The sequence below is a fragment of the Otolemur garnettii genome, unplaced genomic scaffold (assembly GCF_000181295.1).
Source record: "Otolemur garnettii isolate 467f Iridium unplaced genomic scaffold, OtoGar3 scaffold00059, whole genome shotgun sequence".
NCBI lineage: Eukaryota > Metazoa > Chordata > Mammalia > Primates > Galagidae > Otolemur > Otolemur garnettii.
Genome location: NW_003852454.1, coordinates 6,945,384 through 6,967,883, shown reverse-complemented (window position 1 = coordinate 6,967,883; position 22,500 = coordinate 6,945,384). Strand labels below are relative to the sequence as shown.

Below are 22,500 nucleotides of genomic sequence, written 5' to 3'. Positions count from 1 at the left end.
AACTCTCTGCTAAGGATCTGCGGTCTCAGGTAGTGCGGGAGGCTTGTATCACGTTGGGGTAAGGACTGCAATGCTCCGTATTCTCATACATACAGCATAAAATAATCTCTCCACAGAGCTTCAGAGACGGCTCCTTGAACATTTGGGCTGGGTCTCCTTAAAGTAACTTTTGATTAGTCTCTGAGACCTATTCCAGTTAACACTTCTTTCAGTACTTTTATAGTATTTCCTGTCCAATTATGTAAGTTTGAAAAAATTTAAATTAAATTTTGTTTTATTAAGTAACATAGTCCTGAAGCCTCTATTTTGAACTTGAGGCAGTTTTAATAATATGGAAAAATAAAATTTTAAAAAATTTTGTTCAGATTTTTCATTGATTTTGCTGGCAGAATATAGTATGATTATCAGAACTTTTTTCTAGAAGAGTACTGTAGGTATAATGTTAAAGGCATGTGTTGCAGTAAAGTTTTACCATAGGTGCACCTGCATCAGTGATCATAGCTACAGCTTGTGTTAGAATGTATGTGAGAAAGTCGGAGACCCAGCAGCAGTAAGGAGGCATTGTAGCTGTTAATAAAGTTTTGGGTGTAATCAGATACTGAAGCCTGCGTATGTCAAAGGTAAAAGGGCAGAAGAAAAAAAGGGCCAAAGGAGCTTTTTTGTATTAACTTTTTATTAGTATATGATCAGTTTGTGGTTTTGTTTTTACTACTTTAAGAATAGTTGGAAATTAATAAGAAGAAATGTGTGTGCTAATGACTATATGTTAAGTTCTCTACATGCACATTGGAAATATTTTTTAAGTATCTTACTTGGACTCTGTTCTTTATCCCTAGATAACTTTAAATGAAGGTGCTAAAAGTTAAGTGGTTTGTATGCTTCATTGTTTCTAAGAAGTGTAACTACAGTCCAGTATTCATTTCTTATTATAGGCATTTGTCGTCAGTTCTGGGGAATAAGTTTGACCATGGAGCTGAAGCCATTATGCCAACTATCTTTAATTTAATTCCAAATAGTGCCAAAATTATGGCCACTTCTGGTGTTGTAGCTGTTAGGTTAATTATTCGGGTAAGTATGTCATAGGACTATACATAAAATAAGCAAATGGTAAATAATGGATAGTTAATGAGACATGTTAGAGGCATTTAAAAAATATATATATATATAGTCTATTTTGGCCAGATTAGAGGACTGCAGCCCAGGAGCGTAGATTCACGTTTCCCACGTTTCTCATCATAGTAATTACATATAGTTGGATCATCTTTCCCCCTCTTTAATTATAACTTGAGTTTTTATAATCCATAATGTGAATTATGAATGTGATGTAAAGTTACTGAGGTGTTGATACAGACTCACTGTTGGTTTTAAGTATTTGAATTTCTGTGTCTGCTTTTGAGTTTCTGTTCTATTCCAATCTCTCAGATGTTACTCCTGTTGTTACCTCCTTAATCCTGGTCCTTGCATTTTAGGTATTTGTGCTTGTGGTTTTGCTATTCATCCAGAAGTTTAATTCATTGCGCATAAGCACAGAAACAAAATGTTCCCTTTAGTTTCCTAGGCACTTATTTATTTAAATTTAAGTAATTCTTCAAGTAACTTATGTGTAAGTTTTCAAGAAAACCTAATAGTTCACAAAGGCTCAAAATGAAAATTTTCTGTATCACCTCCTCCTGCCCGTCCCACTACTACCTTCAGTCCTTTCCCCAGTTTCAGGAGGCAGCTCCTGAAACTTTGAAGCTTGATGGTGTTGATTAAAATCTATCCATAACATTCTTTATTATTGTTGGTTACTTTGTGTTATTTTTAGTTCCTTCTTACACTATTTGTAAGTCATTTTTGTATATTTCCACTGAAATAGTATCAAAGTATATTGGTCTGACTACTTTTAAATTCACTCGTATCTGGACTGCTCAGATAATTTAGACTTCATACTGATGGTTATTTTAATTTTAGACTTAACACATTGCCTCTTCCTGACGCTATAAATTTTCTAATGGCCTCTAGCAAATCTAGTGAAATTTTTTGTCTTTTTTTTTAATTTTAATTTTTATTTTTTTGCAGTTTTTGGCCGGGGCTGGGTTTGAACCCACCACCTCCAGCATATGGGGCCAGCGCCCTACCCCTTTGAGCCACAGGGCCACCCCCTAATTTTTTGTCTTTTTAAAACTCACTGACATTCTAATCTGTATATATTTGTGTTTAAATAGGCTAGTAAGGAAGTGGTTCTCTTAGTTTTGTTTCATTTTTGTATTTGCAAGTGTTCACCTCTGTTTTTTCTTCTTTTCCACAGCATACACACATCCCTAGGCTAATACCTGTCATAACAAGCAACTGTACCTCTAAGTCTGTTGCAGTTAGAAGGTAAATTTGTAAAGGATTTTATCATTATCTTTGACTTGTTTAAAAGCCAAAACAAATTCTAAATCTTCTTCCATGGATAAAACCTTATACAATACAATATAATGCTTAATGCAATAAGTACCTCAGGGGGTGTTGAAGAATCAAGGTCTAAATATTTTGGAAAAATGCATCTGGACAAGCTCTGTTATGTTTGTTTCTGTGTGTGTGTGTGCGTGTGCACACATGTGTATCTGTGTATGAGGGAGTGAGGCAGTTTGATGGGAGGGAGAAGGGTAGAGGACCCCCGATACATTTTTCCCTGAGATGTCCTCCTACCTGTGTCATTGGTCTGCACCATTGACAGTGAAGGCAATAACTACGTGGAGGAAGAAATACAAACATCAATGGTAATGATTTCTTATTAACATGGGTAAGAGGGGGTACATGTTGTGTGCATCTTCTGTGAGTGATTCCTAGAATTCTGAATCCAGACAGTCATTTTCAACTGTGCATTTATGGAAACTACACCCCAAAGATACTCCCGGCAAGTACAACCTGAGTAATCAGATAAGACTTTGTTTCCCAGTCTCTTATCTTATCACGCATCCTCTCGAACTTGCCCTAAAGGAATTCCCTTAGCTCAGATCTGTGATTCTCAACTGTTGTACTGTAGAGTTTTAAGAGTCTATTAAAATCTATGAACCCTCTTCCCAGCAAAATGTGACCGCAGGACATAGTTTTGTGTAGGTTTTTAGGGATTTCATAGATCTGACAAGAGCCTCTCGATTAATGGTGGGCCTGGGCGGGGCCTTAGCTGCCTACTTTTGCCTTCTTTCTTCGGGTGTCATGTTGGTCCTACCAGGCTTCTGTGGGTAGGGGACCCTTTTATGCATGAAGTAGCCCTGTGTTTGTCTTTTTAAAAATTTATTTTGTTAATCAACCAGTGAAAATTGTACGTGTTTATGGTATACAATGTTAATACTAAATATGTGTATAAATTCCATAAATATGTGTGGAATTTCTAAATCAAACTATTTAACAAATGTATAGCCTTACATACTTAATTGAGGTGAAAACACTTAAAATCTATTCTTAGCACTTTCAAGTATATAATATGTTAACTGTAGTCACTCTGATGTGAATAGATCTCTCAAACTCCTTCCTCCTCCTGTCTGACTGAAATTTTGTGTCCTCCCTAATCCTCCAGTTCCCTAGCCCCTGGGAACCACTGTTCTTCTCTCTGCTTTTATGGGTTCACCTTTTTTTAGATAGTACACAAAAGTGAAATCATGCAGTATTGATCTTTCTGTTCCTCACTTATTTCACTTGGCATAATGTCGTCTATGCTCATCTGTGCTGTCTTAAATGATAGGATTTCTTTCCTCTTTAAGGCTGAATCGTATTTCATTGTGTGTGTGTGTGTATCACATTTTCTTTATCCATTCATCCGTTAATGGACACTTATGTTGATTTCCTATCTTGACTATTGTGAATAGTATTGCAGTAGCCATAGGAGTGCAGCTATCTCCTCCACATCCTGATGTCCCATCCTTTGGTTATAAATCCAGTAGCAGGAGTTACAGTCATCTTATTAATACCTGCTTGAAAGGCAAGAGAAAGAAAAGAGGAACAATCTATCTGAAGTCATGAAGAAAAAAATTTATTCCTCCCACTGAAAAAGCATGATTTCTGATAGTGTGCCCAGTGCCTATCCCTAAGAAAGTCTCTTTGGCCTTGACCTACAGTTCAGCTTCTCTTTGACTTAGAATGGAGCATTTTCAGCTCCCAAGATAGAGGGATGATTATGAACTTCAAAACTTGACCGACTTCACTTGAACAACATTAGCTTTTCCCATTTACTGATTATTTGACCCATAAGGTATAAGAATTGTTCTGAGGATTCGGTCATTTAGGATAAAAGGGCCTGACATGTAGTGAAAACTTAATAAAATGGTAATCATTACTAGAATATGTTGCTACTATTGCTGCTGTTACTGTGATCTCACTTTTGTTTTAGGTTTCCAACAGAAATTGAGAAGTATTTTTCCTTTGTGTAACATAGAACTTCTCTGGTGAGATGACACAGCTTCTACTTTGTTGTGGAACATTGCAGGATATTAGGGGATCAGTCGGCCTGGGCTGTCATGACCATGCCATAGACTAGGGGACATAACAACAGAGTGTATTTTTCACAGTTCTGGAGGCTTTAAGTTCAAGATCAGGGCTCCGGCAAGTGTCAGATTCTGGTGGGGGCTGTCTCCCTGGCTTGCAGATTATCTGCCTTTCATCTGTGTCTTCACTTGAGGGAGGAGAGCGTGAACTATCTGTTGTCTTTCTTTTTGTAAGGGCACTAACCCCATCCCATCACAACCCCTCCCCACCAGTGACCTAATTCAAATAGCCATTACATTGGGAGTAAAGACTTCAACATATTAAGTGAGGGGTTGTCCATAGAATTAGCAGTTCTGGCCCTTTTTACTAAGTACAAGTAGCAACCTACAGTCACTATGACAATAGAAACGGTGCCCCTCACCAATTCTGAACCCTACACCAAGTTACTGTTTCTGTAGTCAGAACTGTGTGTCTTAATGCTGAAAGAAGTAATAGGGAACATCTAGCCCAGTCCTTCTCCCTTCAGAAAAGTAGAGAAAGCTTAGGAGGGCAAGGTAATGAAGGCAGTGCACTTTGTCATGCGCACTGCATCTAGTTTTGCTTTGTAGCTTTGGTAAGAGTTGAATTACACACATCCTGCCTTTATGAAGCTTGACGTTTGGTTGAAGAGATTAAAACAATAATGCAAAGCACTGTAAGAGTGAGTGACAACACACATATTGTGGAGTTATGAATGCAGACAGGGTGGTTATTAAAGCCAGCGGATATAGTCCCAAGAAGCTTCATAGATGAGTTGAAAATTGGGCCACTGTTTGAAAGGTGAGTAGGTATAAAGATAAGAGTCTCAAGAAAAGTTTAGAGTAGGAAGTGACGTGGGCAAGGGGGTGGAAGGATGAACATGGCCTTGACTGGGGAGGGTGACAGTAAGCCATGCACATGGTATAGTTTGGTGGTGTTTCCTTCGAGCAACCCTGCCTTATCAATAAGCTCTCGCCCCCACCACTGCCAGTGCTGGGACCAAGCTACATGTCTCTTGGCCCCTTGGCCCCTTGCATTTCCAACGCACCGTGACTGTTTCTTGTTTCTCTTCTTCTTTGGACTGTCTTGGTTATTATCATTGTATCTCTAACATCTAGCATAGGGGAAGGGGCTATTAAAGATTTATTGATTGATTAATTGCATGGATTATAAGGTTGTGAACTGGGAAGACCATGGGAAGGAAAGTCTGGTCATTTAGAGAAAAATTGCCTTTTGATTTATATACTTGAATGAACTCCTAGGACTATTAAGATGTACTCCAGCAAAAATAGGAACCTTGGACTTAGGAAAAAATTTTTTAAAGAGATTGGGCCCTAAGAGGTGATGCAGTCCAAAGGAAATTAGACTGTAATCATTTTTGTTCACACATCAGACCAAGAGAAATCATAACAGTGGAAAGGCTCGAAAAGGAAGAATATGGAAGGATTGGTGGGAGGAAAGCAGCTGAGTGAAAATCCATTCTGAGCACCACCTTGGACCTTTTGGGCATGAAAATTTGGGGAACTGTTAGTTTTTGGAGATATCTTTACTTTTTGTGTTAAGCATTTTCTGAAATTAGTACAAAGGCCTAATTTTGTATTGTACAATAATCTTCTGTGCTTGTACATCTTGTATATTAACATTATTTAAGGTAGTATAAAAATAAATAACAGTAGGTCCTTTCAGCAGGGTCACCATGAAGTCCAAGTTTCTGATGGGAATGAAACTATTGTATTCTATGCCCGTGGCCCCCAGAGGTGCTTGATTACTTTCATTTACTTTAGTTTTCCATCATTTCTCATTCTTTCTTCTTGTTCTATTTTTCTAACCACAAAATTTGGAAGAAATTTCCTAATTACACGTGATAGTGTTGGATCACTTAAGAAAAAAAGCTGTTTCATTTTCACTAACATATGTAAGTTATATATTTCTCTCTTAACACTTTTCAGGCGCTGTTTTGAATTTTTAGATTTGCTTTTACAAGAGTGGCAGACACATTCACTAGAACGGTGAGTATCTGATTTGAAATTGTGTTTTCCTCTGAACTGAATTAGAGAGTGAAAGCCTCAATGAGTGATTTAACCTACTTCTGTAAGAAATGAAGGAGTCTAAGCATTTGTTTGCATGACTCCTTTTGTTGTTTTACCTGATATAAGCTGCTTAATATTGGCAGAAGTTCTTAGTGAATTTTGTTGGTCGAAATATTAGTGTGCCCAGAGATGTGGGCAGATTTGCACTTGGATAGCTGCAAAGCCAGGGCTGACTCTTTACTGACTCCTACCTTGCTCAGTATTCCAGTCCACTCCAATGAGGTAAATGTTTAAGGCAAGGAGTAGCTCTTAGATCCTTAAAGGAATTTCATTCATTTGAAAGTTTTTCTTTTTTTTTCCTATGTACTTGATGTAGGTAGCCTACTTAATAGTAAGTTGATTACCTCATCATTTTTATAGAAGCAGTTCTGACTATGGAAAACAGGGGTTTATTGTTTGGGTTCATAAAAGATTGGTCTAAATAAGTATTGGGGGGTGGGCAGAAATCAACTGTTATTTTAAAAATTCCCCCAAGAGAGTAGGTTATCAGGGTCCTTAGGTGAGTATGGGTTGGGGATGAGTGAAGGTCTTGGGTGGGAATGGAAGTTTAGGTCCTGCAGGAGTGTTCCACTTCGCCCAGCTGCCTGTTAATGGTCTGCCTTGGCACCAAGGCTTTTAAGTTCTACATGACCTTTTGAAGTTACTTTTCAAACCTGATATCATCTGCATAAAACCATACATTATGATTGTTACTCTTTTCTTTTCTAAATATCTAGACATATATCAGTATTAGCTGAAACAATAAAGAAGGGAATACATGATGCCGATTCTGAAGCAAGGATAGAAGCTAGAAAGTAAGTTTTTGTTGTGTTTGTTGCACTTTTTATTTTTGCATGCATTGTATGGATTGACTTAATTTAAAGCCCATTAAGTTATTCAAACATTTTATTAATCATGACTTTTAAATATGACCCCCAAAGGCCATGGACTGTTCTCTGTTTAGAAAGTTGACTGAGTGATGCTGTAAGTTTATGAGAAATTATCACATAGATGAGAAATTATTTGTATGCATACTCGAAGAATTTTTCTTAACTAATTAAAGATTGTTAAAAGCCATGTCACAATCCAAAGGTACTTTATAGATTTGCCTTGAAAAACCGTGGTCACAGGGGATTCTCTCCCTGTGTTCTCTTCTTTCCAAGCATCAGGTGGTTGCTTGGTGAATGATCACAGTGAGGGGAGTTATATTGACCTAGTGCCCAGGATTGTCACCATGGTAACTTGCTATTTCTTTCTCACAGTTGAGGCAGTTTTGCCATTAGGACTGGTATGTTCCAGTCATGTGACCATGGTCTGTATGTCCAATACCCACCTCTTTGGGAATAATTTTGCCACTGTGACTATAAATACCAGAAACTTCATATTAAGACTTCATGTGTCTTTGGCAGTGCATAGAGTGGCAAACCGTAGCCACTGCTGGCTTTGCATCTGTGGCTGTTTTTTATGTACTCTCATGGTTGACCAGATCTTCTAATTGACACAAGCAAAAATCTAGTCTTACTATCCTGCAGCATCATGGTTTTCCTTAGCTGCATTAGTACATCCTGATCCAGCACTTACTGTTCTCTGGCTGCCCTCACAGTTAAGTAATATTTCTCTGAAACTACGTTTTTGAGCATTTGCCACAATCTCATCTTAGGTAATTCTTACTAAATAAGTGACATAATTAATAGCTGCTAAAAACTATTAGGAATGAATTTGCTAATGATCTGCTTGTGCTGTTTTTATCCTTGTATGGTATCCCCCCATTTTTCATAGTCTTTAATCATAATGTAATATAGATATCAAGTAACTCAGAACATTTTTTTCTTCTGTACATACTATCTAAGGCAATTTTAAATACCTCAAATCAAAAAATGTCAGATTGTGTTTATAAAAGCTACCATTAATGAATCTATCCTGTGTTCTAGGTACAATTCTAGATGTTTAGCTACATCATTCCTAAGGCTCCCCAATCGTGCAATTTAAGCCCTTTAATTCTCATTTTATAAATGAAGCTAAGGTTCAGAAATGTTGAGTGTCAACTTGGCCAGTATCAGAAGCCAGTAAGTTGTGAGGCCAAGATTCATCCCTGGCCTCCCTTGTTCACCTTCTCCTCCTTATACCATGCTGCTATAATTAGCAGGTAAACTGAGGCTTCTACTCATCAGACGTTACATGGTGTACTCCAAAGCTCGGCGAAGGACCTTGTAAGATCCTCAGAGTAGACTAAGAATTTATGTGTTTTCCCTAGATGTTATTGGGGTTTCCACAGTCACTTCAGCAGAGAAGCAGAGCATTTATACCACACCTTGGAGTCATCCTACCAGAAAGCCCTACAGTCCCATCTGAAGAACTCGGATAGCATAGTGTCTCTGCCTCAATCTGACCGCTCATCTTCTAGCTCCCAAGAGAGTCTGAAGTAAGGACTCACATTGCTTGTCATTAATGTGAGAATTTGTATTGAAAACTTTGCTGCCTGGAAACAAATTATAGCTATGTTTGTATATGAATGTGCCTGTTCAAATTCCCCCTTCAGGTGAATCATGGTAATAGGTGAGCTATCATGGGGAATAGTAAGCTATGGGTGGCCTTAGTCTCTGCTATAGTGTTTTTCAATACACTATACAGAATACAGTTTTAGAATAACACAAGTAAATTATAGAGCAGTGTGAACTATATACAATGCTTCATATGTAGAGTCTTCTAAAAGCAAGTAAGTGTGATCCTAGAAATGGAGAGCATTCAAAACTAGGACTTAATATATTATCATCTTCACTCTTTATTTCTGCTTTCTGTCTCAGTTACTACTTTGGTCTCTATAATTGAAAGGTAGGCCAAAATATATTGCTAAATCTTTTTTTCTTTTGAGACAGAGTCTTTGGTCACCTTTGGTAGAGTTGGTAGAGTGCCATGGTGTCTTAACTTACAGCAACCTCAACCTCTCGGGTTCAAGTGCTCATTGGGCCTCAGCCTCCCAGGTGGGACTGAGGACTACCGGCGCCCACCACAACGCCCAGCTATTTTTCAGAGACGGGGTCTGGCTGTGGCTCAGGGTGGTCTCAAACCTGTGAGCTCAGGCTCTCACTCGCCTCAGCCTCCCAAGTGCTGAGATTACGGGTGTGAGCCACTGTGCCCGGCCCTATATTGCTACATCTTTGTTGGAACTTGGGGGTTTATAAGATTGTATTTCATTCTGGTCTGACAAATTCTGAAAACTTTGAAACACTTCTTCCTTATCATAATTGTGGTTTGTACTTGTATTGATGCAGGTAAAGTACATATTTGATAATAAACACACATTATACCTTTATTTTTAGTCGGCCGCTCTCTGCCAAAAGAAGTCCTACTGGAAGTACCACGTCTAGAGGTAAGACTAACTGACGCTGCGGAGAAGGCCGCTGTGGGAGACCCAGCACAGCCTCTGTGCCCAGCTCCTCCTCAGCCCAGATAGGGTGCTGCTCTGCCTCTGAATTGACTCTGCTCAGCAGAGCTCCTCTTGGCCAGGTCCAGTTGCCACTGAAGACAGCATTGTCAGGGTGACTCAGGAATGAAGCTCTGTGACCTTTGCTCTGCACCTCCCACCAATATGTCCGTACTGCCACAAACTATGCTGCTTCTTTTTCTGAAATTGGCAGCGGCAGCGTGGTGGCTGTTAGAGAAGGGAGAGTGGTGTAATCTCTGAAAGGCAGAGGGCCTCTAGGAAGAGTGCACGGCATAGCTATATCGCTTTATGAGAAGACTGGCCAGATGGCAATGATTTTCATTACTTCTTTTCATATTAACCAGAAGTTTGGTTCATTTCCTTTAGATTTATTGTCTTTGATTATAAGAAAACAAATGTAATGGAGAAATTACAGTTGAGGTCACTTTCGTTTTCTTTAGCATTGCCTAAACTCTGTCTTCAGTGCCTAGGAGAGATTGTTGGTCAGTCTTGTGTACACTAGCATGTATTAAAACATGATCCTTGTTTTCAAGAAAAGCAGAGCAGTATCAAGTTTTAACAATATATGTTTAAAATTCTATGGAGTCCTTACTAATGTTTCCTCCTTCACCACTAAAGCTTCCACAGTTAGTACCAAATCTGTGTCAACAACTGGGTCCCTGCAGCGGTCTCGAAGTGATATTGATGTGAATGCAGCAGCCAGTGCCAAATCCAAAGTCTCCTCCTCTTCAGGCGGGATGCCTTTCAGCTCTGCAGCAGCTTTGCCTCCAGGGTCATATGCATCCTTAGGTAACATAACCCTCCTCTTCTGCTGTTCGGGATGACTTGTATCTCTTAGCAAATTACCCAAACCCATAATTAAAGAAATACTCACTGTGGCAAGGCTGATATTTAAGTATAAATGATGTCATGCACTTACTGCTGGTTAGCAGCCACCTTTGTTGAGTGGTCCCTTTCTCAGGAGCATCATTCTTTGTAATGAGTAAGTACACTCGTGCTCATAGGGTGCGTGGCATTGAGCACATCCTTCCCCCAGCTCACTTCCTCCTCACGTGTAGCAGCCCACCTAGTACCTAAACCACCTTCCTTATTACCAGACCTGGGTTTTCTACCCCCCTGACCCTGGTGGGAGCATACCAGAGGGTTCGCCGAAGGATTCACCAAAGAGATGTTTCTCAGTTTGAGAACACAGTGAAGGAAGGTGGGGCTGGAGGTAAAGGAGGGATGCCAGGAGGACTTTACAGGGATGTGTGATGGCTCTTTGACCAGTATAACCACATCTGTACAAGAAACTGTTGTCTTTCTATTGTCATTTTGGGAGGGGATGCTCTTTAATGATTGCCCAAGGGAGTTTTAAAAAATTACTAAAGCAAAACTTTAATATCTGACATAAGTAGTATATGAATTACTGATTTTTTAAGCTAATATTTAATACCTACTCTGTGTAAGCCAGGGGTGTCCAACTTTTGTTTTTCCTCTGCTGCACATTAGATGAGTAAGAGATGTCTTAGGCCTCATATTAAATACACGGACACTAGTGTAAGGTGATTTGCAGAAAAAAAGGTTCATGAACACTTTTCGTGATATCAGACAACATAGATAAGGAAAAAAAGTCCTCACAGAATCAGCATGTGGGCCACAGATTGGACACCCTTTGAAGCCAAGATCTAGTGACTTAATTGTTTCTCTTTTGAATTTTAAAGAAATGAATAAAATTTAAACTTTATGATATATAAAGATTAAGTTACTTGTGACAGGGCTTACAGATGAGTTCTAAAGTCTGCTCTGAAACTAATAATTCTGAAATTATTTTGGGTATAGGCAGCACTGTTGAGTGAACAGCACTGTGCTGTGATGATTCCTGGGCCTGCTGCTCACTGGCTTTGGGAGAGAACAGAATCTTCAAGTCTGTTTTCCGTACCCATAAATTACTTAAATTAATAGCCACCTAAATGAAATTATATAAAGGTTCTTAATAAGTTGTTGTTCTATAAAACGGGAAGAAATTGTGATTTTGACAGGAACATTATTAATTTGAAAGGTATATGTACTAAAACATCTCCAGGGTCAGTTTTGTTTTCTTGTGGGAAGTACCTCATACACACACACGTTTCAATTAGGAAGAAACTCAGTAAGAACTCTTTTTAAATGTTTGAACTATATTGCATTATGTAAGAGTTCTTATGTTAATATATAATCATTGAGCAAGGGAGAAATAATAACTTTTCTCTCCTGTGGTCAATTAGTTTTATTAATTTTAGTTTAGTTTTTATGGATTTACTTGTGTTTTGATCCATTCGAGCCACCTTTAGCATTTACAATTAGTTTTTTTGGTTTTTTTTTTTTTTGTAGTTTTTGGCCGGGGCTGTGTTTGAACCCACCATCTCGAGCATATGGGGCCGGCGCCCTACTCCTTTGAGCCACAGGCACTGCCCTGCAATTAGTATTTTTTTCATTGCTGGAAAATGGGAGTAAAAACCAGCCTTGGAGTACTTTGTTTTTCTGTGCATATTTTGGGTGTTTGACTCTGAGCCATGTAGATTTCCCCCATTGCTAGTAAAAGCCATCAGATCTTTTGGTCTGATGATGTAAAAATTACCCTTCAGGAACGTTGATGAGTTTTCAGCCCAGAATTGACCTCTTCAAAGAATGAGACTGGAGTATTCAGATTCTCTTATCATTTCCTGAGAATTCTACTTCTCATTCCTTATTATGTCTCCCCCTCCAAAGAACTAAAAAACACCAAACACCTGAAATATAATTCTACTGAGAATTTGTGATAATTAGGTTGCACATGACATCTTTGCAAACGTATAGCTTTAAAACTGATAATCCTTTTCCAAACTTCTAGAGTCCAGACACATGAGGGAAGACATGGAGTACATAGGCCTGGATTCAGGTACCATGCGCGACAGCTTCTGCTGCTGGGCCTGTAGTTGGGATAGGCATTGCTAGAGCTAGCTTCTCTGAGCTTCCTATTGCCTCTGTCCTTTGGGGACTCCTTAGTATTTTAATTTCTAGTCTCTGTTCCCCACCCTTACCCCCTTTTGCTAGTACTTTTCTTCCAAGAGAAAGGAATTCTTTTTTTTTTTTTGAGACAGAGCCTCAAGCTATCCCCCTGGATAGAGTGCTCTGGCATCACAGCTCACAGCAACCTCCAACTCCTGGGCTCAAGTGAGTCTCCTGCCTCAGCCTCCCAAGTAGCTGGGACCACAGGCACCCACCACAGCGCCCGGCTATTTTTTGGTTGCAGCCGTCATTGTTGTTTTGGCGGGCTGGGCTGGATTCGAACCCGCCACCTTAGGTGTATGTGGCTGGCGCCTTAGCTACTTGAGCCACAGGCGCTAAGCCGAAAAAGGAATTCTTAACAAGATAAGGGGTGGCTAAAACAAAAAACAAAAATTACTCTTTCAACTGTGGCACTACCTTGGGTTGCCCTTCTGTGTGTTGTTCTCCAAAGGCAAAAACACGTTATACTGTGCTGAGCTAATTTCAACAGAAGGCACCCTTACTTGCTTCAGACTCTGCTTTGCTGTTGAACTTGTTTCCTGTTTAATTTTGTTTTAAATTGTACTTTTGCTTTTTTTAGTAGCTAATAACATTCTGCTTTTTAATTTTTTGAATGTTACTAACTGTTCCCTGTTATCCCTTCCCTTGTTTTTTAATTTGCTTAAAGATGGTACTACCACTAAAGCGGAGGGTAAGCGGTTTGTTTCTGTGATTGAGGTGTGTCTCACTTTTTCTGGTCCTCTGTTCCCACCGAGTGTTACCCAGTGCCCACTTGTCCTCACCAAGGTCCCTGCATGCGATGTTGCACGCTGTTTCCCTGCCTCTCTTCCTCATTCTGTCTCCCCTGGATTTTGCCCTACCTCTCCCTGCCTCTGCCTCTCCCTTTCTTTAGTCGTGTTCTTGTGAATTTGGGCACTGACATATGCTGTGTATGGTTTTCAATGCTGATTCCACACTCTGGGGAGGAGCATTGACGTCACATTGTGTGCGACTGTCCTCATGGACTGCTTGTCTCGGGCTTTATTACTCCTGAAGCACCACCTTAGCTTTTGTTTCCTTTTCTTTCCTTTTGTGCTTTTGTGGGCCTCTCAGGATTTGCCTTTCCTGTTTTGAAAATAAATTTCAATGTCAGTTATTCAGATTAAAGGCTGGTAAAGGTTTTCTACCAGGTAATTTAAAGAAATTTCAAAAATATTTTTCTCTCCCTTAAAGGTACTACTGAATTGTTTGATGCCATTTTTTATTTGTCTCACCAACACATGCCCCATTCTTTCATTTACTCCCATCCATCCACTCATCAGCCATGAATTAAATGCTTACTAGGTGCCACATTCTATACTACACACCAAGGATAGCAATGGTGAAAGAAATAAACATAGCTATATGTTTCCTTTTAGGCCATTTTCCTTTTATTTCCTTTTAGGCCATTTTCAAACTCTTTCTTTTTGTATTACCTTTGAATTTTAGATTTCTTTCATTCTGTGAAGGCCTTTGAATAGCACATGTCAGGCAGTATAATTTCTTTGCAAAGTCTGTAGACAGAAAGCAGTATGATAATGCTTCAAGTAATTGGAATTTAGAGGAACCTTCACTGCTTGAGATAGTGAATTAGAGCACCAACCCTAAAGATAAAAACTAGGTTATTTTTATATATTATTCAGCTACCCTAAAGGGTTAGCATGCAAAGTGTACTGGGTTTTAGCTTTTTGATGTGTGCAGTTTAGTAATCTATATATACTTCCTAAGGGACTTATAAAAAGGAAAAGCAGAAATGGATTTTTTTTTAAGATGAACATAGTCCCAAGACCAATGTCTCTTAAACTTAGCATTATAAAAATTACCTGTATGCTTACTTAACCCCCCTGTAAAAAAAGAAGTCCTAGGTCCTTCTAAAGGTACTGATTAATTTGAAAGGAGCCAGAAAATCTGAAATTCCAACAAGCCTCACTGGTGATTATTAGGGTTGGGCAAGTTTGTGAAATGAAAAGTTACCAAAATGGAAAGATGGACATGAATCTTCTGTTCTGTTGAGGACCTGATAGCTGATGGCTGACGCTGATGTAATTACAAAGATGTTTGCTTGATGATTTTTTTCTTCCTCTTTTTTTTTGGGTGATACAAGTAATTTTATGTTTCTTCTTCCCAAAGAAACAATCGTAAGTGTTTCTTCAGCCCAGCAGGAAGGGGAATGAGTAGGAAAGAATAATGCAGATGAAATGAAAGGAAATATATAGGAAATTATATTTTTTCCCAGAATGCCCTGATTTTGTGTATAACAAAGTTATTATCAGCCTTTTATTCTACTCAGCCCAAGGAATTTTTATTTATTTTTTTCATTTTATAAATTTTATATCCCCCTCTCCCCGCCAAGGTCAGAATTGTCTTCTCAATTATTTGTAAAGGGAGTAACTCACTTTGTGGTTCTCTGTCTGGTAGGAAAAGTGGAATGATGTGTGGGCTCTTGTTTTTTTGTTGTTTTTCTTTTCTTTTCTTTTTTTTAATACAGGGTCTCACTATGTCACTCTCGGTAGAGTGCTATGGCGTCACAGCTCATAGCAACCTTAAACTCTTGGGCTTCAGCGTTTCTCTTTCCTCAGCCTCCCAAGTAACTGGGACTACAGGCTCCTGCCACAACACCTGGCTATTTTTTTTGTTGCAGTCATCGTTGTTTAGCTTGCCCAGGCCAGGTTCGAACCCACCAGCCTCGGTGTATGTGGCTGACCTGTAATTTGAACACTTGGAGGCTGTCTCTGTTAGTTCAGCCATGAAACTTAGAGAACCAGTGATGTTTAAAAAAGCCACTAGTGGTCATTAAGAAAAACTGGGGCACCTTGTCAGTATAAATCTCCCACCTGCATATTTGGAATCATTATGGTCCTTTAAAAAATTTGTTAATGTCTGTTAAATACTTTAGCTTCTAAGACAAAAAGAAATAGGTACTTTATTCATTATAAGGCAAAGACATGATTTTGAATCAGTTGTTGGATTCTCTAAATTATTGTTATCATCAGCCTGTTCTACCCAGCCCAAGGAATTTTTAACTTTTTTTATGTTTTTTTTTTTTAATCAATTTTACAGCCTTAAGCAAAATCAGAATTGCCCTCTCAATTATTGTGCAAGGGACTAACTCTTTTTGGTTCTCTTTCTGGTTGGAGAAGTGGAATGATGGTGGATGCTCTGAATTAAAATTCAGGCAACATATTTGAATTCTGGACACTATTGTAATAATTATGGAGAAAATACATAATATTTAAGATTTATTGTAAATATTAAGCAACTTTTCTAACATTTATGACTAATTAAAAAATAGTTTTTGTAAAGAACTAAAAATTCAAATTTGGGGCAACAGTTTATTTTTAGGTTGTCCTACAGTATGTTACATTCAGCAATTTTTGGGATTTGGATGAAAGAAACATTGGTTTTTGCACATGGTTTTTGTTTATGATTAGATGTCATGTAAGTGAATGCATTCTCATACTTTTTAAAAAAGACTACTATGCATAGGAAAAACATATTTTTTCCAGATGCATAACTACAAATGAAAAGTTATAGTGCATAGATGGCTTTTGGGTACTGATAGCTCATTGATAGTTTCAGAGAATAGATAATCATATTTTATTAAGATATATTATCTTAATATAATAAGCTCATGTTGATTTAATTTTTGGCGATTTTAATTAAGATTACATAATAAAAGCTATGTACCCTCGTCTGTTCTTCAGGAAAAAACTTAAATTTTAGTTCAATTTTGCTGGAAAAAAATATTTGGTATTGCTATCTAAGAACTGTGAATTTTAAGTAATTGGCCTTGTTACACAATGGAAAATTATGTATATAGAAGTAAAAGAGTGTTAAACATCTTTTACATTTCTTTAAACATCTGTTTTACATGTCTTTTAAAAACATGAAGGAACCTGTTCTTTTGAGGGTGGTAGTTCTTGGTAGCAAAATGTACAAGTGATCAAGTTCCCCAATTTTGGCTTTATCAAAAGTGTTGTGTGTGAGTAGAAGTGTATCTACTTGTGTCCCCAAGCAGTGAGATACAAAATAGAAAATGAGTGCCAAAATGCCCCAAAGTGATAAGAATTCAGATTTACTTAGAAGACCATATAACTTTTATAATCCATAAATTGGGAATTGGTTCTGAAAAATTTGGAACCTAAGGAACAGAAAAACTCTAGTTTTTTTGAGGCTATCTAGTGGTCTTTCAGTTGTCATAGGCTAACATGGAGATTGATGCCTTCGAAGAAACCCAGTACACAGGTTTAATTTCCATTTTGTGATTGAAAAAGAACTTCAGCAACAGTATTAAAAAGCCAGGAGATGTGAATATTCTTTATTTCATGCAGATTGAATTATATTGAATTAGAATTCTTGTTTTCTCTGGTTAGGTTTGTTTGTTAATATGTCTCTTTGTTCCTCCCTCTAGAATTTTTTTGTTGTACAGTTCTCTGTCTCGTATTTACTTATGCTGACTTTTTTCTCCTTTTCACATCCATTTACGTTCTGTTTGTTGCTTAATAGATCATATTATAAGGTGTCCCAAAGATCACTATACATACAAAAATTAATAAACTCATATTTTATGTATTTTTTCTTTTCATTTCTGTTCTTTTTCTTTTTTTATATTTACATATCAACATGTGGAGAAATATTTTGTAAACATTTTATAAAATTTGATGATGACTATTTTGTAAGTAAAGACGCATATAAGCTATAGTTTCCCATTTTCCCTTTGTACATATATTGGGTGACCTTTGGGACACCCTGTAGAGGTGGAATATATTTTTACTGTTTGTCGAATTTATTGAAAATCTGTTTTTCTAAAGACCACAGAACATTTTATTTCCTCTTTTAAAAACATGCACACAGGTACTTGCAGTAATATTGTCATCTCAGTGGACAGGAAACAAAATGAAACAAAAGATGTTTCTCTTTATAAAATAAATATATATTTGACAATATTTATATAAATAAATATATATTTTGATTTATAAAATAAATACATATTGTTCTATATATAACACAGAAGAGGCCCTTTAAACTGCATGGTTGTATTCTCAGAAAATTAAGGAAAGTTCAAAACCAGCAAGAAGACCAAAAACTAGAGTGACAAGCTTGAACCAATTTTTAAGATGGCCTTGAGGGCTTAGTTCTTATTGTGAGTCAGCAAGGCAAACACAAAACAAGATGTTGAGTTTACCCAGGGTAAAAGTTAACACATGAAGCCAGCATTATCCAGGGGCTGTTTATCATTGAAAAGATAGACTAATGACAGAGGAAAAAAGGGCTTTATTTTCAAATTGGCAAGATAGTTGTCTTGGACAAGGGGGGGGGAAGAATCTTCCATAATAATTTGTAAGTAATCTGTCTACTGACACAACTTGTGGTTTCAAATTTACATTACCTGTGGTGTCTAGAAAACTCCAAGCTTATGAATTAAATTAAAGTGGTCTCTGACAGGAGTAAACATTGAACTTCTGTAGAGGAAGCCACCCTCAATTTTTATTCCTTAGGATTCCCTCAGATTAAAATCAGTAAAATATGAGCTGATAGTCCCAGATTACATCCATCATGAGTGAGAGGCAAGAGAGAAAAAAACTAAAAACAGAATGTACCCTTAAGGACTTAGGGATCTGTTATAGAATATATAATAACTTTATTTAAAGTGTTTTTAAAAAATAAATTTGCATTTTCTGGTAATATAACCTCTGACAAGTTTGTAAAGTTACCACCCTGCACAGTTCTGATAAAAACATTGCAAATCTTTGAATTGTGTTGAATTGTGCATCAAAATCATCAGCCAACTGTGGGGAATGTAGCAGACCCAGTAAACATTGATAGAGAAACAGGCTCGGCACCCATAGCTCAGCGGTTAGGGAGCCAGCCACATACATCGGGGCTGCCGGAGCCAGCCACATACATCGGGGCTGCCGGGATTGAACCTGGTCCAAGCCTGCCAAGCAACAATGACATCTGCAACAACACCAACAACAAAATAATAGCTGGGAGTTGTGGCAGGCACCTGTAGTCCCACCTACTTGGAAGGCTGAGGCATGATAATTGCTTGAGCCCAAGAGTTTTGAGGTTGCTGTGAGCTCTGACACTATGGCACTCTACCAGGGTGACATAGTGAGACTCTGTCTCAGAAAAACAAAAAAACAAGACATTGATAGAGAAATAGGAAAATCTTACTGAAAATCTAGGCATGAGAAAAATGTGTGCAAAAATGGGCTGTTTCAATGAAGAGAACAGTGCACTAGCTCACACGGCACTGTCTGTGTATTGGAACACTCTCCCCACTCACCTGAAGATGAAGGAAAATACTGAAAGGAAGACATTCGGATGACATTCAGGACACCAAGGATAATAAAACAGTTCTGATGGCCATTCCAGAAAAGGGGTTCCAAAATTGTTTTGAAGGGTAGACTAGGTGCCGGCATGTGCATAGCTTCCCCAGGGGAATACAATGAAGGTGACTGCAGCGATACTCAGCTATGAGGTTGACAGCAATTCTTCTAGGACAAGTTCATGGACTTGTCAGACCAGTGTATATGCTTTGTGTTATAATTTTCTAAGTATGCAAAATAATGCCGTATGTTTCTTGGTCATGAAAGTATATATATTTACAAAGTAAGAAACACAGGAAAATGCTAAACACTGGGTTGATTGTGTTATCAAATGGTGGGGGGAGGTGGTGGATACAAGGGGGTTAGTAAAGAAATTTTTTTGCTTTTTAACCCGAGCGGACATAAATGTTCATTTAAAAATATTTTTGTGACCTAAATATATAATACATTTAAAATAAATTTATAAAATCGGTATCCACAAATCAGTAGCCTTTGTATATGCCAATAACAACCAAGATGAGAAGCTGGTCAAGGATACAGTTCCCTTCACAGTAGCTCCAAAAAAATGAAATACCTAGGAATATACTGAACAAAAGAAGTGAGGACCTCTACAAAGAAAATTACAAAACCCCAAGAAAAGAAATAGCAGAAGATATTAACAAATGGAAGAACATCCATATCATGCTCATAGCTGGGAAGAATCCAAAATGTCTATACTTCCCAAAGCATTGTACAGATTTAATGCAGTCCCCATTGAAGTACTGTCATCATACTTTTAAGATTTAGTAAAAATCTTCATTTGGTGTGGGAACAGGAAAAAATCCCATATAACCAAGGCAATTCTTAGTAATAAAAACAAAGCGGGAGATATCACCCTACCAGACTTTAGGCTATACTACAAGGCCACACTGATCAAAACAGCATGGTGTTGGCACAAAAATAGAGACATTGACATTTGGAACCGAATAGAAAATCATGAAATGAAGTTAATATCTTACACCCACTTATCTTTGATAAACCAAACAAGAGTATTTACTGGGGAAAAAAATTCCTATTCAATAAATGGTGATGAGGCGGCACTTGTAGCTCAGTGGGTAGAGCTCTAGCCACATACACCCAGGCTGGCGAGTTGGAACCAGGCCCAGGCCTGCTAAAAACAATGACAAGTGCAACAAAAAAATAGCCGCGTATTGTGGCAGGCACCAGCTGCTTGGGAGGCTGAGACAAGAGAATCGCATAAGCTCAAGGGTTTGAGGTTGCTGTGAGCTGTGACACCACAGCGCTCTACCAAGGGTGCTATGGTAAGACTGTCTCAAAAAAAAAATGGTGAGAACTGAATAACAACATATAAAAAGACTGAAACTGGACCTGTACCTCTCACCACTTAGAAAAATTGATTCTTCAAGGTAGATAAAAGATTTAAATCAAAGGCATGAAACAATAAATATCCTCGAAGAAAAGTGTGGGGAAAACACTTGAAAATATCAACCCAGGGAAAAATTTTATGAGGAAGATTTCTGTGGCAATTGCAACAACAAAAATAAACAAATGGGACTTGATTAAACTGAAAAGCTTCTCTTGACAGCTAAGGAGACAACAACCAAAGCAGAAAACTTCAGAATGGGAAAACGTATTTGCATGTTATGAATTGGACAAAGGCTTGATAACTAGGATTTACAGAGAACTCAATCAACAAAAAAAGAGCCAACAATCCCGTAGATCACTGAGCAAGAGACATGAACAGAACCTTCTTTTTTAAAAAATTTATTTTATTAAGTCAAATACACATAGATCATGAATACATTCATGCGTATGTGGGGTATAATGTGCTGACTAGTTTTTTTCATACAAGAACCTTCTTTAAGGAAGACAAACAGCTAACAAACATGAAAAATGCTCCTCATCTCTAATCATCAGATAAATGCAAATCAAAACCACCCTGAAATACCACCTAACCACAGCGAGAATGACCCACATCCCAAAGTCTCAAAGTGGCAGGTGCTGGCATGGATGTGGAGAGAAGGGAACACTTTTATACTGCTGAGACTGCAAACTAATACAACCTTTTGAAAGGAAGGATGAGGAATCCACAAAGAACTCAAAGTAGACCTCCCATTTGATCCTGCAATCCCATTATTAGACATCCACCCAAAAGGAAAAAAATCCTTTCATCATAAGGACATTTGCAGTAGACTGCTTATTGCAGCTCAATTTACAATTGCCAAAATGTGGAAACAGCCTAAATGCCCACCAACCCAGAAATGAATTAACAGGCTGTGGTGTATGTATACCATGGAATACAATTGAGCCACTAAAAAAGATGGAGACTTGGATGGAGGTGGAACATGTTCTTTTTTTTTTTGCAATTTTTGGCTGGGGCCAGGTTTGAACCCACCATTTCTGGTATATGGGGCTGGTGCCCTACTCCTCTGAGCCACAGGAGCTGCCTGGAACACATTTTTCTTAGTAAAGCTTCATAAGACTGGTAAAGCAAGAATCCATGTACTCAATTCTAATATAAAGGGAGTAGATGAGCTCATACAAGGGGTAGAGTAAGGAAATGAGGGAGCGAGGAGAAGGGAGAAGGATGGGGGGGGGGTCATGGTGTACACCTCTTGGGAGCAGAACACAAATATCAGAGGAACTTTTTAACAAATGCAATCAGTGTAACCTAATTCTTTGTACTCTCACTGAGTCTCAAACAAAAAAAAATCAAATTTTAAAACAATAAATAATTAAAATCAGTCTTTTCATGTTCACTTTGCCTGTGTGACTATCTTGATTTAGCACAATGACTCCATAAGACTGACTCACAGGCTAGCCAGCCAGCCAGGGACCGGTATCTATAGTGCAGTATTAGACTTCTTGCTCTGTTTCCTCATCTGTTAAATAGGAATATGGTAATTACCTCATATGTTGTTGTAAGGATTCTGATCTGACAAATGTTATTGTTATTTGTCAGTTGTCATAACAATTGTTATTAGAGTAAATGGCATAGCTTTTCTTTGTAACATAGCTTGTAAAATGTGTGTATAATTCTTAAACTATCATTAAAAGGCATTGATTATTTCTAGTTTTAAAATTTTTTAAAATGCTGTGCTTTCTTTTATTGTTCTTTACCTTCCTTTCTTGGGTATTTTTAAGCCTTAGGATTTGT

General features: G+C 38.0%; 1 protein-coding gene across 1 annotated transcript in view; it reads left to right on the top strand.

The window, feature by feature from the left end:
- Positions 1-22,500, top strand: part of CLASP1 (cytoplasmic linker associated protein 1) — a 303,536-nt gene that overhangs the window by 175,870 nt on the left and 105,166 nt on the right. The window contains exons 12-20 of the mRNA XM_023514808.1: positions 1-58; positions 933-1,068; positions 2,291-2,361; positions 6,420-6,479; positions 7,277-7,354; positions 8,794-8,961; positions 9,860-9,909; positions 10,603-10,773; positions 12,836-12,883. The exon at positions 1-58 is cut by the window's left edge and continues 88 nt beyond it. Coding sequence (XP_023370576.1) covers positions 1-58; positions 933-1,068; positions 2,291-2,361; positions 6,420-6,479; positions 7,277-7,354; positions 8,794-8,961; positions 9,860-9,909; positions 10,603-10,773; positions 12,836-12,883 — 840 coding nt within the window. The remainder of the gene's footprint in view (positions 59-932; positions 1,069-2,290; positions 2,362-6,419; positions 6,480-7,276; positions 7,355-8,793; positions 8,962-9,859; positions 9,910-10,602; positions 10,774-12,835; positions 12,884-22,500) is intronic.